Source organism: Gobio gobio (assembly GCF_949357685.1).
Source record: "Gobio gobio genome assembly, chromosome: 21".
Lineage (NCBI taxonomy): Eukaryota > Metazoa > Chordata > Actinopteri > Cypriniformes > Gobionidae > Gobio > Gobio gobio.
In genome coordinates, this window is record NC_137117.1 from 26,819,300 (window position 1) to 26,838,385 (window position 19,086).

The window sequence follows — 19,086 nt, forward strand, 5'->3', positions numbered from 1 at the left end:
AGCTCTATGGTTTTGGAATGACATGTATAAATAGTAGCATAATTACAATTTTGGGGAGAATCCTTGACTTTTCAAAATGATCCTCAAGTACAAAAGTGTAAAATATTTAATTTAACTGCCTCAAAAATATGCATGTTATTTTTGTATTTGTGAATACCTTTCAATGAAATACATACATATAAATATGGATTTTACAGTTTTTTGATTATTATTTTTTGTATTCATTTTGCAACTTCAAATAGTTTCCACAATTATTTCTAATCATGTTAATCATGTATTATCATGGTAATTATGTATATTTACTAATTTTCAAGTGTACATCATGTAAATCTACTCATATCTGTAGGTATGCTTATCTATACAATGCAATGTAGAGTAAATGACATTTTTCAGAAATCAAAAGCACTCAATGGCTATGTATGTGTGAAGATATATAAGGAAAGGCACTAAATCACAGCAAACACAAGAGAACAACACAGAAGTGTTTGTACATTCATCTACATGCATGTCTGGCAGATGAATTGGAGCATTTCACAATTCCATAAAGTGTAGAAATAAACAAAAACTCAAGCAAGGTCTTCACATTTAAAACACACACACAGCCACCAATGAAGACCACCACCGACAACAGTCAGGACAGACCAAGAGGAGTGCTGAGAGGTTGTAACTCATAGCCGAGGAATACCTTGAGAGAGGCTCTGGAATGAGAAGGCACACCGCTGTCATACTTCCCTGAGATGATCCCACAGGCCAGCGGAGACCACGTCATGGCACCCACACCTGCTCAAACACCATTGTGACATAGTACTATGAACCAGCCACCGTTACAGCAACTGTGTTAAAATTACATTTCTCCAGAGAAAACACACACACACACACACACACACACACCTATCTTATGAAAGAGTTCAGGCAGCTGTACTTCCACCTTCTCTCTCTGGAACATGTGATATTCAGCCTGCTCACAGACAGGCGGGATCAGGTTAAACTGTCTCGCCACCGAGTATGCCTCCTGAAAATACAATAATACACACAGATTCATAACAGAAATTTATTTGAGCAATTTCTGAGTAAAAATTGTTTCAAAAGTAAATCCTACACCAATTTGTTTTAATGCATTGGCTGAACACGAGAGAGCAAAATTAAAAAAAACTAAAACAATGACTGTCTTTTGTCATTATGAAAGCAGAATTTAAGTTTGTAATTAAGTTTGTACATAGTGGTCGAACAAGTGTCCTTGTTACATACTGTATGTTACATGTACTTACCATAGTAATAACAGTAAATTATGCTTACAATAACTAATCCTCAACCAAACCCTAATCCTACACTAAACCAATAGTAAGTATGTTACTCTGTACTTAAATATATAATTACACTGCAACAATGACACCTTAAAATAAAGTGTAACCGAATTTTTCAATTAAAGCTACACTGTGTAACTTTTTTAGTTTATTCTTAGCTAAAAACACTTAGTTCTTTTAAAAATATATTTGCTCATTAATGTATATTTACTTCTTTCAAGTAATAAAGTATTCTCGTAAGTTTATAATATGCCATTGAAAATACATATGGGTGAGGGGTTCGACTGCCAGTCGCCATGTTGCCCCTCCATCTTGAAAGTACATTAGCCAAAGAGGGACATACCCGTAAATTCAAGCTTCGCCTTTCGCGTTTTAACACTCGATGGCACCGTGCCGAATGTGGACGAGGTCGAACTGGAAGCCATGTTAATCTTGGACTAAATCGGACACCGTAGGAGTTAAAACGAAATCGGAATTGAGAGGAACAGAAACTAATATTCACTGGATGGTCATATACCTTTTCACCGCTAGATGGGGGAAAATATCACACAGTGTAGCTTTAAAGCACGACGAACCCTCGCCAACATAATACTTATCTAAAATACACTTTAACGTCAGCAAATGAAATGCTAAAACAACATGAATACTTTTTTTATATGTATTTTTATGAAAACGGAACGTGCTTTATTTTTAATGCAAGAAACAATTCACTGTTTTCAAACCCACCATAATCTCCATGGAGCTCCAGCGGGAAGTACCCCAATACATGGCCATTCCCTGGTTAATCACATGGGTCATTGCTCGAACCGTCTCTGCCAAACAAAATATTAACAATCAGAGTCGGGACAACACTCAGACCTTGAGGGGCCGAGGAACAAAATCAGATGCGGCCGGGATGAGAGAGTAAGACGACTGCAATACACCTAGCTATTAAAAAACAAGGACGGAAATAACGGTAAAGTAATGGAAGTGGAGCAGAAGTAGATTCTGAGAAAAGCTAAGAGCAACAAAGGCCATTTATCATATTTACTTTATACAAAGTGACAGGGCATTAAAAAAAGACCTGAAGGTTATGCATGTTATAGTAACTCTACTCAAAGAGTTTCTTAGTGGGTGGAAAATAAATCAGGTACGACTCCGGACTGCATGACATCTCCACAAGGCTGCATTTCATTGACATTTAGCAGAGGAGCAATTTTCCACGGTCCAGCCTACAATCTACTACATGTCATATTATTATTTATTGCTGCATAAACATATCCTATTATGAGAAAGGAACCAGAAAAAATGGATAAAAAACTGTATGAAATCAAGCTGCCAAGTACTATGGAAGTGCCACACTGTGGGTCATTACATTGAACATTGAAGTAGTTCCAGCCAAACATTAATTTACATAAAAGTAGCCAATATAATAGTATCCATTCTCCAAACTTAGAACCTTGAGAAATGTGCAAATGTGCAAAAATGTGCAAATAAACATTTTCAAGGATTCCCCCAAAATTGCCTGTTTAAAAATCAATTTTGTGAGTCTATACAGTTTCTTTAAAAAAAAATGTATATAATTTTTTTTCAAAGCAGTGTAAATTTATGACCAGTTATATTTTGAAAACAGACCCACATTAGATGACAGTACAGTATATGTAAAGTGTTTCTATTCCCATTTTTATTGTGCTTTTCCACAGGAAATTTCCACATATTAACAGAAATTTTAATAAATAAAATAATAAAACAATCAAATAGGTCATTTTATGATTATGGTAAGTCATGCTAATTATTTATTACTATTATTTATTAAGTAAAAAGCAAACACTGCAGGCAGGTAAAGACGGCATTCACAAACCTCTCGTAAATCAAATTTCCAATCTGTACTAACAAACTTGACTAACTATGTATTCATACGGTTTCAATTGGGTTTTATCTTTTTCAAGATTTGTGAATAACATCACCATTAACAATTATTAGACAAACAAAGACAAACACATGCAAAAAAGAGAGCAGCTACTTGCAGTAAAACATATTCACATGCAGGGAAGCTGAGGACACTGCAGGCAATCATCTTGCAAAAAATATTTTTAATTGGAAAATCTGAACATTATGCTAGAGCATAGTATAAGCAGAAGCAGGTTATTTATGTCTGATTGTATTTATGTCTGACCTGACTGAAAAAACAAAACAAGCGAAGCCCAAAAAATGATCCGCTTAGCACCATCATAAGTGCATTTCTAATCAAAATTAATAATGGAGAAGATTTTAAAATGGAATGAAAATGCATGGTAAACATTCAACAAAAAGGTTTCAATAAATAAATAAAAAACCACGGGTCAGTAAGATGCAATGACCTTCTCCAAATTTCACTTGCAAGATGGACAGGAGAGTCAAAGAAATCAATCATTCTACGGCATACCAGGTTTTTATAGGAAATTCTGGAAATTCTTCAGCATTTTATGGAAACGGTCAGGTTTCTCACACCAGGAAAAGAGGGCAAACTATCACAAATCAAAGCCATAAAATGCTTTTGGAGACAGGAGGTCAAAACTCTCACTGAGGGTACCATGTACCTTCTATGATGAATGTTCTTGATTTTGAAGTGTTAAATGGATCTCCTGGTGATAAACAAACAAACAAACAAAAAACTGTGAAAAGAGGTTCACCAAGCAGCAAATGGAATGAAATCTCTGAAGGAAAAAAGCAGAACTGGACCAGAGGGGATACTGCAAATCCCAGCGTTATGGGACCACTCTTGAAGTCACGAGGTGTGTGCACAAGCACGAGCATTCATGTCTACATGACCATGACCTCAGAAGCATCAGGCTCAGTCTCTGTCACCGATCATTCTACCCACATACCCATCACAGCTGTACAGCATGGCATAGTCACAGTATTAAGTTCAGCTCAATTAACAGCATTTGTACGGTGTTGGAGGTTAAATGGAGGTTGTTACAATGAGGAGGTTACAATGGAAATGAAATTGCAGGATTTAAAGCTCATGATTTTATAAGAGCACTTGGATAAGTTTCTCTCTTAAAACGTGTGTATCGAGTTGTTTTAATCATAATTTTGGGGAGTATTTTAACCTTCCATTTTACCTTCCTTTGTATGCGTCTCACTTCAACCCAGATTTTTGCCCTTTTTGAATGAAAATTATGCCAAAAATGATGTTGACTGAGCTTAACATGTATTTTTAATACCCCGCCATTTTTATGAGAAGAGAATTAACAGCCAATCAGGACTTCAAGGAAATGAGGTGACAAATTCATACTGGTCATTTACAGACTGATAGAATCGCCATGCTATAGTGCTGTGAATATGCTATTTAAGCAACCTAAGATCTTTTAAGTCATGCCGCTTAGGTTGTTTAGCCATATAGCCCTTTCTATTATGAAAGATCTACTGCGATGAGATGGAGATGTACTAGTCCATTTAATGCTTTTGTAAAACTCTCAAAAGCAAGACCATGCACTCTTACTTGACTAAAGTACAACTTTGCTCAACCATTAACTGCATAATGGATGCAACTGCTGTGATGCAAACTTGAATCCTTTTGATAGCCAGGCCCGATTCTTGGCAGCTATGGAAGGGTGGAAGCAGATGAGGGGGCTTTTTTCTAGGTAGGTATGTAGGTAGGTAGGTAGGTAGGTAGGTAGGTAGTAGGTAGGTAGTAGGTAGTAGGTAGGTAGGTAGGTAGGTAGGTAGGTAGGTAGGTAGGTAGGTAGGTAGGTAGGTAGGTAGATAGATAGATAGATAGATAGATAGATAGATAGATAGATAGATAGATAGATAGATAGATAGATAGATAGATAGATAGATAGATAGATAGATAGATAGATAGATAGATAGATAGATAGATAGATAGATAGATAGATAGATAAACAGCGTTCTGTTTTCAGTGTTGCATTCTTATTTCAGTGTTGTTATTAAGTTTGCCTTGTACATTCAGTTTAACACCATACGCAGCAAGCCAAGGGGCAATGTTTCAACTGAACTCAAGGCTGTAACCATGGCTGCATCTGAAATCGCATACATTCCTACTATGTAGTAGGTAAAAAACAGTATGTGACAAAAGAAGTATGTCTGAATTCACAGTACTCATAAAAGAGTAGGCAAAAAGTACTCGGATGACCTACTTCTTCCATGCATATGATGGACACTTTACTATCCTATGAGGCCACGGATGAGGATTTGTGAATGGAAGTGAAGCAACATAACTGACACTGGTACGTAGGTCACATGTTAATGACAACATGGCGAATGTAGTGCGTCCGGATTACATTCATACTACACGCAATCATATTTCATATTATATAGAACATACTTTGTTAGCAATCATGAAGCAATTACTTGAAAATCAGAACCTACTCGAGAGTATGCGACTTCGGGCGAAGCCAACGTCTTGAACATGGTTCTAGTTTTTTTATTTAAATAAATGAAATAATTAAAGGATAAAAAGAGATTAAATGTGGTCATTTCTAATTATTGGTGGTTACAACCCTGACTGAACTATACACTTACATAATGTTCTTGTTCCCTCTATTATCAAATGAGCAAGGTTTTTAGCATATTTCAACTGCCCAGGTAATCGCAATGGTATGACCCATTTTAGTGGCGGCCCAATGACACTTTAAAATCAGCCAGTAAAAATGAAGATAAATATCAATCAGTCAAGTAAATATGAAGTTGCATATTCATGAAGATGAACTTGATAGCACGCAAATATTTCTGCCCGTTTTCGCTCGTGATTGTCAGCCTCTGCTTTTTCTGCAACAGACTGAAGCCGCCTTGAGTGTATAACACACCGTGCCATTACTTTCAGCTAATGAAAAAAAAGACTGCCATTTTCTGGTGTCATTTTTATTTATTTATTAATTATTATAATTATTGTTATTATTATTGGCTGGAGCATTCATCAAACTTCTCAACATACAGCCCCCCAATATTGTTTTAATTCAATGCACAAATCATAAAAAAACTGATTAACAGTATCTGTGCCTAAATTCTGATTGGATGGGCAAGGCAGAAGTTTGGGTGGGCTCAGCATAGATCCGGCCCTTGTTGACAGCACACAACATGCTTCATTCTCTGCTTAATGTTCTAAGATAGACAATCATTTATTCTGTGTGACATTGTAGTTTATTTCAAAATTAAATGGGACGATTAGACCAAAATCCAAAATAAATTGCCATTGGTCTCAATGTGTTTGATCTCTTTTTTTTTTTAGTTGAGAGCTGTGCGACTGTTCTGATATAGTCCCATGCTTCAGTGCAAAGCAGTTAAGTGAGCCATTCCAGTGCTGGTAGCCAGAAATGCAAAAACTCATCAAGCACACCTACCTTCCATTGGCGTGTTGGGGTCGGGTCTGTTAGCAAACACTACGTCCACATACTCTAACTGAAGTCTCTCCAGTGATGCCCTTAGTCCTGAAGGTCAGAAAAACAAAAGTACTGTTTAAAGCTGAAATGTGTTTTGATCTTAAACTATCTTTCCGTTGGGTGATGCTACTGGCACACAAATTATACAGTGCAGCTTTAATTTAGTAGTACTGTGCAAATGATTAAGGAATTAAGAACTTTAAGGGGTTAACTAACACATGGCATTATTTGACCAAATTTCGGCCCCAAAACGATTTGAACTCAGGATATAAGATGCAATAATTTCTAATACGACTTACCCTCTATTATGTGTTTTCTGGACAATCCTCTTTCTGTTTCTGCTCTGAAAAACATACAAGAATGCTACATATTTAAGTACATCCAGTGGATATGGTCACCATGATTTTGCCAAGTACGACATGTTCCTGGATCAACATATTTTGTTAATCCTGGAACAACATTCCTGTCCGAAACTTTAGTCTTAACCATATCCTTACCCCTAACCTAACCCTACCCTACCCATATGCTATCCCTAAAATCATAGGGAAATCCTGATATATATGAATAACACGATTGTAAGCCTAAACTTGACATAAACTGTAAACATATAAATACACCCTATATTTTTTCTTGTCAATGAACTTATTGTAAACGATTCATCCGTGCAGATGTTTACTTGAAAAAAACAACAACAACAAAAAACACGTATTACCTTGTAATTTTCATTTTTCAGTGAAACAAGACTTCTCACAGGTGACGCATGCCAGACTTCTGCAATCATTTAGTCTGCTTAATCCCGCCCCTTTGTTATTATTGACTGCAATGCCGATGTGCAATGGTGCACATAATAAACAAAGATCTTCCTCAGGTAAATTTACTAAAGGTCAGATTTAATATGGCCACTGATTCTGTTTGTGAGATTAATTACATCAAAATGCGAGCACAGTGGCAATTTAAACCCATTAATGTTTGATGGTGACCTCACATCAGTGCTCGGCTTTGGCCTTTAATTTGCCCTGAGTGAAAGAGCACAGCTCAGAGGGGGGCTTCGACCTGGTTCATTCTCCAGTGAGCGCCTGCAGGACTTCCCTTACTATACCCCACACACAGCTTCACTCGCACTCGTATGAAAGAGACTATCATTAACCTGCTTACCCTGTTGCTCTCACAGTCGGGGGAAGGTATGAATCATCATTAACCTCTTTCTGACACACACACACACACACACACACACACACACACACACACACACACACACACACACACACACACACACACACACACACACACACACACACACACACACACACACACACAGACATACAGTAAGCACAGCACTTACTTTCCACCCCAGTATATCTTGGTGGTGATTACCAAACTGGAACGTCTATGAAAGACAGGAGACAAAGTGGTTGAAAGCGAAACAATGACAAGGACGGGCCAGACATCACCGTGATTGATGGGTAAACAACAGTGTCAGTTTAGGCATCAGGAAATGACACTGTAGTTACACTGTAGTCCTGTATGAAAAGATGCATGAAAAGACCAGAAACCATTATATTTGAACTTAAAAAAATAATTACAGTATATATAAGAACTAGAGCATTCAACACATAAAAAAATATTCAATTGTACAATTATTTTTTCTTATTGTAGTTGTTATTGTTGTTATTATTATAATTAAATTAATTCCAAAATATACTGCTTATTATATTATAGTTAGTGCTGTCAAATAGATTAATCGCAATTAATTGCATCTAACAAACTTTCTAATTGACAGCACTAATATTAGATAAAAAATTTGATTTATTGCGAATGATCGCATCTAACATAAAAGTTTTTGTTTACATATATGTGTGTATGTGTGTGTGTATTTATACCGATATTATTATATTTATATATCTATATATGTGTGTGTGTATATATTTATACATAAATATTTGTATGTGTGTGTGTATACGTATACAGTATATATTATACATAGACATGCGCACACACATACAGTATACATAATATATATGTATAAATATATATACACAGAGATATATATAGATATATAAATATAATAATATTGGTATAAATACCCCCCCCCACACACACACACACATATGTAAACAAAAACTTTTATGTTAGATGCGATCATTTGCAATAAATCGATTTGACAGCACTAATATTATATTATATTATATTATACTGTATCTTATTCTTTTAAAAAAGTACATAAATTGTAAATTCAACAACAACAAAAAAACATGTAAATTCTCTGCAGAAGATGATCTTAATAAGGGGCATTTGTAGAAGAATATTCACGCTAAAATATTCAGATACTTGAATGTGCAGTCATGCTATGTTTCTAAAAAGGGCAGAAAGTTGTGTCCAAAATTAGACATCTTTCCCTAGGGGGAAGCATTTCTTTTTCGCCTCAGTGCTCGCATACAGGGAATGGTAGGATGAATAAAAGCTGATGTCCCCTTAAGTGCAAATTCCACATTAGTCATTCACAAACTAACAGGAGCTGCAAGGTATAAGCAAGCGTCTTCCCATTGAGAGGATGTCAGCAGTTACTCTGACAGTCTGAGGAGAAAACAGCACACATGGCAGATCACATCAAGTGACAGTTTGAGAATGTTTTGAACCCTTAAAAACAGCAAATCGATATGTTTACCTCCATCCTTTCTTCTTGATGACACTCCCGAGAACCATTTCAGCCCTGTAAGAAAGTGAGAAGCAATTATCATACTAATATTTTGGCCTAAACCTTCTCCTCCTCACTTACATCACAGCCGGTGAGCAAAAGCATCCTCTACACTGGGGATTCCCTGTTCTCAGCTTCTGGAGAAATAAGCTAATGAAGCATTCACTTTACAGCAATATGAAAGGAGCTCCCAGAGTAAAGAGGAAAAATGCTTCATGTTTCTTTTTTTGGAAAGGAAAGAGTGGAAGGGAGGGAGAGAGTCTAATGACAGATGTTACATTTCTGCCCTCAGGACCAATGTGTTCTTCATGAATGGTTCTCCCATCAGGCTTCATCATCCCTATTGGAGAATGTGAGTTCTTGTGACAGCTTGTAACAAATGAAGCGCTACTGTAACATGGACTCAAAAGGGCAGCAGATTTCCTTAGACAAACTCACAAACTAGTCTTCCTTTTATACAGCATTTATCTAGTAGTCTAGATGAGTAAATCCATAGAAAGCCAGCGAGTTTATGTGTATGTGTGAGTAATAAGGACGTTTGTTTGTTCCAACGGGTTTACAATGCTCTCTTGATTATTCTGCATGAACTATCAACGCGCTGAGCCACAACCTCATGGCCAGCTTGACATGGCATGAAACACGGATGGAAAATATGACAAACGGCCCGCCCGCACACACACACACACCTAGACGACATATATAAGGTTATGTCCTTTAACGCTCGCAAAGTCTGCTTCATTAAAGTGCCATTTTGTATCGTTGAGTGGATTTCCACTGAGTCAGACTATTTCCTCTGAACTTTATCAGCAATTCCCTGACGTTATATTTCCACGGCATTGCAGAAAATAAAGACGCCACTGCTAAATTTACTGCAAGCTAGCAGGTTTTGGCTATTCACCTTTCCATTTTTTTCTCTTCTTGCACAAGTGAAATCTGCTGACCATCCACTAATTTATTTTACTAGGTTGTCTTAAACATAGATACCTAAAGTGTACACTAAAGCAGTTATGTAAGTGTAAATGTTAGTGTAATATACACCGGTCAGGCCTAACATTATGATCTAATATTGTGTTGGTCCCCCTTTTGCTGCCAAAACAGCCCTGACCCGTCGCACTGTGTATTCTGACACCTTTTTATCAGAACCAGCATTAACTTCTTGAGCAATTTGAGCTACAATAGCTCGTCTGTTTGATCGGACCCCACGGGCCAGCCTTCGCTCCCAACGTGCATCAATGAGCCTTGGACGATTGGTCCACCACTGTTCCTTCCTTGGACCACTTTTCATAGATATGACACTGCAGACCGGGAACACACCACAAGAGCTGCAGTTTTGGAGATGCTCTGACCCAGTCATCTAGCCACCACAATTTGGCCCTTGTCAAACTCACTCAAATCCTTACGCTTGCCCATGTTCCTGCTTCTAACACATCAACTTTGAGGACAAAATGTTCACTTAATGCCTAATATATCCCACCCACTAACAGGTGTATTGATGAAGAGATAATCAGTGTAATTCACTTCACTTCACCTGTCAGTGGCCATAATATTATGCCTGATCAGTGTATATTAGCAAGTCAAAATCTTTCCGATGTTTAATGTTATTAACTTTATATATATTCACATCACATCAAATTGATGTGAACTTCCTGTCTCTGAGAAGCATAGATATTTAGGAAGTCACTTTCTTACATCCTTCTTAAGTATTTAGTACAGGTTGATTAATATGGGTTTCTTAAAAAAGATTTCTTATAATTTTACATTTTGGTTACACCCTCACTTAGTCGCATTTACCGTGTTGCCAGAGCAACAAAAAAAAAAACAAGACAAAAGATATCTCTTTTTTTTCCCTTCTCAACATCAAACAGTGATTGGGTTTCCTGAAAAACATGTTAGACCCATCTGATTTGTGAGAAGTAGGTCTATACAGTCCTAAACATTATAATACTGCTAAAATTAGACATAATACTTTACTAATCTCCCCATATATGAGCATAAATCCCTATCTTTGAAGAGCGCAGCAATGAATGATGGGAAATCAGTAAGTAACTCACTTCCCTGCCGCATACACCTCAGCTGTGTCAAACAGATTGATCCCGTTCTCGTATGCCAGAGTCATCAGCTGCTCAGCAATCTGAGAGGAGAGAGAGAGAGAGAGAGAGAGTAGGAAGAGATCACAGAGAGAAAATGGACAGCTAAAAGGGAATTATAGCTTTATGTTGTCTTTAGCAGAACTACTGCTGCTATTTAGTTACTGTACAGTACATGTTGATTAAAGCTACACTTGAAGCATTCTGGAGGGCTGCTCTTTGTGGCTCTGGACAAAGCACTTTTTTATGCTTCGCTGGATGATATGACAGTGGCTTTAGACTTTATACACCTAACATAAAACATAACACAAATGTATAAAAATTGTACTTAATACAGACAGATAGATCTGAAAAAGTGCTATCATGCTAAATGCTATTATCCAGTCATTTGTGAATAAAAACGTAATCATTCAATTTTTTTTAATGATTTAAACAAACCTCATCTGTGATTTGTCCACCAAATGTCACCCAGGTGCCTGAAGAGAGAATGTACAGGTACTTTCAGAGCTGACACATGCAGTATTATATACAGTAACAGTGCTGCTCAGGTAATCCTAAACTAGTTTAAATATCTAATGTTTACAAGAGGCAAACTGTGATAGTACACTATAGCCTAGCATGTTTCACTCACCCAGCCCTAGACATGATACCCGCAATCCAGATTTCCCAAGGTTCCTAAAAACAGAAAGAAACCCATCAAATATTTTGGATCACAAGGTAAAAAAATCATGATGATAAACGTAAATCAATGATGGCATGTTTCAATGTGATACATAAATGAATGTACTTCAGCAAGCATTTCTTCATGGTCTAAGGATGAAAAGGCCTACAGTATGTGTGCCCTGTGGTCAGCAGCACAGTTATGAATAAATCTGAACTCAATATATTTTCATTATGTGTAACATGGGCCAAAGGCTGCATATATAGCAGTCTTTATTTGTAACTCCCACTCACATGCCGAGAGTAAGAATGAAATCCAGCCTGGATACAGCACTACTCTACTTTCAGCCAGATGAACCAATCAGAAGACCAGAGGGTCTTTTGTTCGATATTCTTTGAGTTTGCAAAGAGCCAAGGTTACTGTGCTGAGCAATTACTATAAGACCACACAGTCAAGGACACAGACTGTATTCATAATTACAGCTATTCAGTGAGCTTTTGATTCTTATTTGAAGGATGAGAAGCAAATTATGACTGGCATAAAATAAAGACGTTTCTTTGTCCTCATCTAAAAGGTTTTTAAATGTTTTATTATTATTATTATTATTATTATTATTTAGAAACCATAAAAGATCCTTTACCTTTTTATGGTTTCTAAATAATAATAATAATAATAATAATAATAATAATAATAATAATAATAATAATAATAATACACATTTAAAAGTCTTTTAGATGACGACAGCACATCTTATGAAAAGGTACATCATTTCCCAGAAAAATCTATTTTGAATTTAACCTTGAAAGACATTCCAACTGTATATCGTCCAGGCAAGTTATTAACCGTGTTTTTACCACACACAGAACTTCAACATCAAGTAGTGACCAAATTAAGTATTCTCAAAGTGATTTTTGCATTAAATTTTACATATATTTTGGTAAAATTACTGAATTATAAGAGATTACTAGCTAGCTAATACACTGTAGATGCATTCATGCCATGTTGGACTTCGGACTAGTAAAAAGCGTTCACATCCTTGTAGAACTCATAATTACAACTTGTAAACTCTGAGAGCTCCGACTTCTACCACATGACCCCTGCAGATTAATTTCGTCATTGATAGTGTTGCCACTATCAAAATTCTGAGTCGCAGGTTGTCATCTTGTAACTAAGGTAATTACGACATGCTGTGAACTCAGCATAGTGTGCATTTTGTGCAATAGCATATATTAGCATGCTAAATGCTAAATCTGCTCCTTAAAGGGATAGTTCATCCAAAAATTCAAATTATCCCATAATTTACTCACCCTCAAGCCATCCTAGGTGTATATGACATTCTTCTTTCAGACGAATATAATCAGAGTTACATTAAAAAAGGTCCTGGCTAATCCAAGCATTATAATGGCAGTGAATGGCAGCCCAAAATTTGAAGCCCAAAAAGGTTTATCCGGGGGGTTAATAAAGGCCTTCTGAAGAGAATAAATGGGTTTGTGTAAGAAAAATATCCATATTTAAAACTTTATAAAGAAAAATATTTAGCTTCCACCAGACTGCCTTTCATATTCAAATTACGAAGAAAGTGTAACGTCTTTTGCAGTTCAAAACGCGTACGCTACGTCATCGTCATCGTCGCACCAGTTACGCTTTTTTCGTAAGTTGAATACGGAAGGTGGTCCGCCGGCAGCTAGATTTTTTACTTTATGTGTTGAATATGGATATTTTTCTTACAAAACCCGATTTACTTCAGAAGGCCTTTATTAACCCCCCAGAGCCGTGTGGATTACTTTTATAATGGATGGATGCACTTTTTTGGCCATTATAATGCTATCCCTTTAAGTAAAGCAGCAAAAACTTATGTACCCATCCACATAATTGGACATCAAACATGATCAAATTCTGATTATTAACCTGGGAAGTACAGTTTCAGTTATGTAAACCAATCAGTACTTGCATATTTTAGAGAATTACATCTATTGAATGTAAAGAAATCGAGTTTAGAAGAGAAACAAATTTGTTTTCCCATTTTTTCAGTGCATCTGAGATGAACTGCATAACAGATTTATGGACTAGTTTTTATGAGCGTAGCAGTAGAGTAACTCCTAAAATAGGCCAAGAAATCAACCAATGCCAACAAAACCTTACACATTTACAGAAATTAGTTTATAATAGTTTTACAACTAATTATTATGAATTAACAACCATTTAGTAGATGCATGTACAGTGTATCCATTTCCTGTAAACAGGCTGTCATCAATGTCACCTCTAAGTGGCTTTGAACAGAACATCAGCTGGAAACTTATCTACTCAAATCAAATTATCAGTGAGCATGGAGGTCCTGAAAACCTGTAATGAATTTTTAACTGCTTTGATGGAGATAGAGTTACAGGAAGGGAGATCCATTGACCAGCCTGTGAAGGTGAACTGGCCATCTGTTGATGGGGCTCAAACTGATGCACAAAGCCCTGCAATAATTGCTAATAATTGGTCTTTCCATCTAACAAGGCACAGGCACCTCTCTGGTACTATAGTGCTGTAAGTGCTGAACAATGCTTTAACACTAGCATGCGCTGGTGCTAGACAGATGCAACCAGAGAACAGAGAGACAGTCAAGCACATCTTTAGCCCTCTTTAATTATAGAACGCAGCAAATAGAACATACTTATTGGAGAGAATGTTCCCCTTTAGTGGTTAATAGTATTCAAGTGGTCTGGAGCACCAAAAATTGCCTAAGAACTCAAATGAATATTGTGCTAATGCAGAGATTCACAGACTTCACAGCCGAACTCCTTTGACCTGCAAGGAGTTCATGAACCCCATTTTGGGGATCTCTTTGCTAATCAATAGAACCAAACCGTAGATTTATACACCATAAAACAATAAATAAATAAATCTTGCTAATGTTTTTCTTAAGGTGATGATAAATGGGGCAACATTTTGAGCAATGATGCCGGGCATATGTGTACTGTGTATAATTAGTATGTATATAAAAATACACATGCATGTATATATTTAAGAAAAATATATTATATTTATATATAAAATATTTATATATAAGATAGATTATTTAAATACATATACATGGAAATATTTCTTAAATATATACATGAAGGAGTGTGTATTTATATATACATACAGTACACACACATATATTATGTAAAGACAAACTTTTATTTCGGATGCGATTAATCGCGATTAATCGATTGTCCAACACTTTTTTTACATTAAAAAACATTTATGTCCTCCATTGGTCAAACATATGTTTGGTCTACTGCTCTACGTAATGTGGTACCTATGGGAAAACTGGAATTGATAAAATACAAAAACAAAGTATACGTTACAGCCTCAAAGGTCACGATATACCAAACATGAACTTCTAAAATCAAGCACATGGACAAGCATTTAAAATGTAGTCTGGTGTGGAAGAACTTGACTGGTCTGCACAAAGCTCAGACCTGAACCCCATAGAACACCTATGTTTGAGCACCAATATTGAGCTCTTCTGGAAAAGCAATTAACTTTAAATAGAAATACTCTCTCATTGATTCACTACCTGGGGTTTCCTTAAAAGTGTACCAACTAAAAACTTCTCCCTCACAAACCTTCCCCCTTAATTATATTCTGATTCTCAAAGGTGAAGTCTAATGCATTTAAAGGTTACTGTAATGCTCCATCTTGCTTTCATGTCCAGTCATCTGCTAGATGAATCCACAGCAGTTTGTCTGCACTGTCTGAGCTTTTATGGCAAATGTCTTCCGTATAACTTCAGAGTGACAATGTAGACAGCTTGATGTACATAATTTGCTATTATCATATATCATTTGTATTAGCCAGAGAGCTTGCCTTGCTTCCTACCATCGCACATGGAAATCCCATTACTAAAATCGATCAATACATGAAGTCTGCAATCAATAATTCACCATGCCTTTAAACAAACCAAGCTTTCTTGGTCTTTTAAGTTGCTGGCAGTAAAACTACTCAGCATCATATGGGTGTTTAAAAGGCACGTTCACATTGAGAAGAGAAACTTGCTCAGTACCTCCCCAGAGGGCGGCACTTGGCTGAGGCTGTGTGTGTGGGAAACGCTAGGCCGGCTCCACTAATCTTTGGCATTCGATAATGGGTGTAGACAGGGCCTTTACCACAGATCAAAATGGGTCTCTTAAAGCAGCATGCTACTGCCTACACTAACACAGCAGCTGATGGAGATGTAGTAACTGGATAGTGCATACTGTGAACAGGCACTCTCACTGTTGCCCATTTAGCAATAATTTGTGTTTATAATTAGCAACATTATTTAATGACAGATTTCACAAAAAGTTCATGGGCTCATTTATATGTGCAGACCTATTAATTTATTAAAAAATATCACTGTTAGACTTTGCCGTAATTTTACCGTTACTTACCGCAAAAAAGCCCAGTAAAATACCATTTATATTATTTACGGTTAACTACTGTAATATGCACTGCATTATGGGTTTTTTATGAACAATTTATTAAATTTACAGTAAGTTACTGTATATGGGAATTTGCAGTATTTTACTGTTTACGTAAAAGCAGTAGTGCTACTGTAAATGAAGAAGATTATATATATATATATATATATATATATATATATATATATATATATACATACATACATACATACATACACACACACACACACACACACACACACACACACACACACACACACACACACACACACACACACACACACACACACACACACACACACACACACACAGGATGTTTAAAAGTTAAATAAAAAACATGTGGATAGAAGGATGTAAAATGAGTTCTTTGTGGGAGACCAGAGTCATTTTTATATGAGTATTTTCTCCAATAAAATCCACATTCCTACAATTTGTCAATAGGCTGATAGGCAATAATTTTATTTGTCTCTGCTTTGATTTGTTGTTATGAATTCAGTTCTCAATTTTTTTGTAATGTTGCATCACAATAAATAAATAAAATGGATGTAATTGATAGTGACAGTGAATTAAAAAATATACTGATGTACATGGACTCTAGTCTCTTATTTGGAATGTATTACATTTTATAGCATTCATGTAAAATATTAAAAATAAAGATTTTGTAAAATAAATTACAGTAAAATGACTGTAAAATTATTATACTGTAAAAAAAGTTGCAGTAAATATTTTACTGTAAAATGAAATTGCGGTAAGGGCATCATACTGTAAAATGAAATTGCGGTAAGGGCATCATACTGTAAAGCTACTGTAAAGGGGCAGTTACAGTAACTTACTGGCAATAGTTCTGCCAGTAAGTTACCGAAAAAATACAATAAAATGTTTAACAGTGTACATAAAAAATAAATGTAATCCATTCATAAAATGGCTTTAATATGAGGTTTATTCTTAATTTCTGAATACATATAAATGGCCCAATGTGTGTGACTGTGTCAAGGTCATTCATTCAGGTTGTAAAATGTAATCTGGTGCAACTCCCCAAAAATAAAAGCAAAACAAAATTTATTTAGGAATTTATATTTTATAATATTTGTAAAAAAAAAAAAAAAAAAAGTTTTACCTTGAAGAATCTATATAATTCTACTAAATAATAATTAAAAATAATGACTAAGATCTATATACTCAGATTAATATTTATGTTTTGAAATTATATTATTGTTATACGTTTTATTTTGATGGTTACACCACAATGCATTTTAAGAATTAATTAATTGAAATATAAAGGAGGATAATTGAAATTAAAGGGCCCCTTTGACCCTCAACCCCCTTTTTCAAGGTCATTGTCAAAATTAATTGAGGTAAAATGTCATGTGGTGCAAAAACAAAAGCATAACAAAAATGAAAAATATTTAGGAATTCATATTTCATAATATTTGTAAAAAACTAAAAACAAACAAACAAACAAACAAAAAAAATTAAAATAAAGTTAATTCATTGAAACTTTTCCTGAAAATGGAATAAAAAAATCTAAATCAAATTAAACCAACATGGATACAAAGGGTTCGAAACTTGGCACATATGGTTTAAACAAGATTTAAAAGATTAAAAATATATTTTCCTTTTCTTTTCTTTCATACACTTTTATTCGTCATTGACCCTCACAACACAGCATGGTTCGGCTCAGTTGGACAACAAAACTGATGGGACAAAAATCATGCTGGATCTCCTCTACTGCCCTATGGCTGTCCCAGACAGCAAATGTCTTAATTAAAGAATGCACACACACACACAAGCACAAGCTCATTAGCATGACAGATGAGCAAACGCCCCAACCCAAGCTTCAGAGGTTAAGAACAAGGATACACACAGTTCACAACACACATTTGACCTCACACACATTCAATGTACAGTGAGCCACCAGGAATCCCTCTGAGAATGTTTTCATCATATCAAGCCTGATCTTTCAAACAAGATCCAATCAGGCAAGATATGAAGCCAGCATATTTACTGTTTCATCATACTAAAAAAGACTAAGTGGAAGCGTAGGAAGGTATGCAACATTACATAAGAAAGGCTGGAGGCACGAGTGATATGGTGAAAGGATATGAAGGAAATAAAAGACAAGATGTTAAGAAGAAAGAGTTAGGAAACCAGGAGGGGGACGCATCAACAAGGGTTTTGCAGGCTACACTTCACTAGAGAATACAGGCACGATACTGCCTGGGAGGCATGGGCATTTTATCAAAATGAGTAATCTTATCCACAGGGGTTCACTCTTCCCTGCTCAAACACTCCACATGGGGTGCCAAAGCATCACAATGTGGGTATGAAAAATGGCCATCTTTGCTAAGAAATGGTTTTGGAGTGTGTATGGATGAATTTAGATGATAAAGTCACTACAGAAACAATACTGTACTGGATTATTAATGGATTAATAAATTATCAACAAAAAAAGTACACTACAGAATTGTGGACTCCCTGTCGACATTTGTGGTTGAAACATAAAATGTAAAGTTATATTTTGTAGTTTTTGTTTTTAACTG

At 35.9% G+C, this 19,086-nt stretch overlaps 1 protein-coding gene across 5 annotated transcripts in view; it reads right to left on the reverse strand.

Annotated features, from left to right (window-relative positions):
- The window catches only part of kcnab2b (potassium voltage-gated channel subfamily A regulatory beta subunit 2b), a 71,700-nt gene that overhangs the window by 8,281 nt on the left and 44,333 nt on the right, over nt 1-19,086 (reverse strand). For 3 of the 5 annotated variants that reach the window (XM_079803071.1, XM_079803067.1, XM_079803069.1), the window contains 11 exons: nt 12,084-12,127; nt 11,891-11,928; nt 11,417-11,496; nt 9,336-9,380; nt 8,013-8,057; nt 6,970-7,013; nt 6,632-6,718; nt 3,863-3,907; nt 2,031-2,116; nt 892-1,012; nt 686-780 (listed from right to left, as the gene is read on the reverse strand). In XM_079803071.1, the coding sequence (XP_079659197.1) occupies nt 686-780; nt 892-1,012; nt 2,031-2,116; nt 3,863-3,907; nt 6,632-6,718; nt 6,970-7,013; nt 8,013-8,057; nt 9,336-9,380; nt 11,417-11,496; nt 11,891-11,928; nt 12,084-12,127 (730 nt within the window). The remainder of the gene's footprint in view (nt 1-685; nt 781-891; nt 1,013-2,030; nt 2,117-3,862; nt 3,908-6,631; nt 6,719-6,969; nt 7,014-8,012; nt 8,058-9,335; nt 9,381-11,416; nt 11,497-11,890; nt 11,929-12,083; nt 12,128-19,086) is intronic. The other 2 variants (XM_079803068.1, XM_079803070.1) reach the window with 1 other exon arrangement.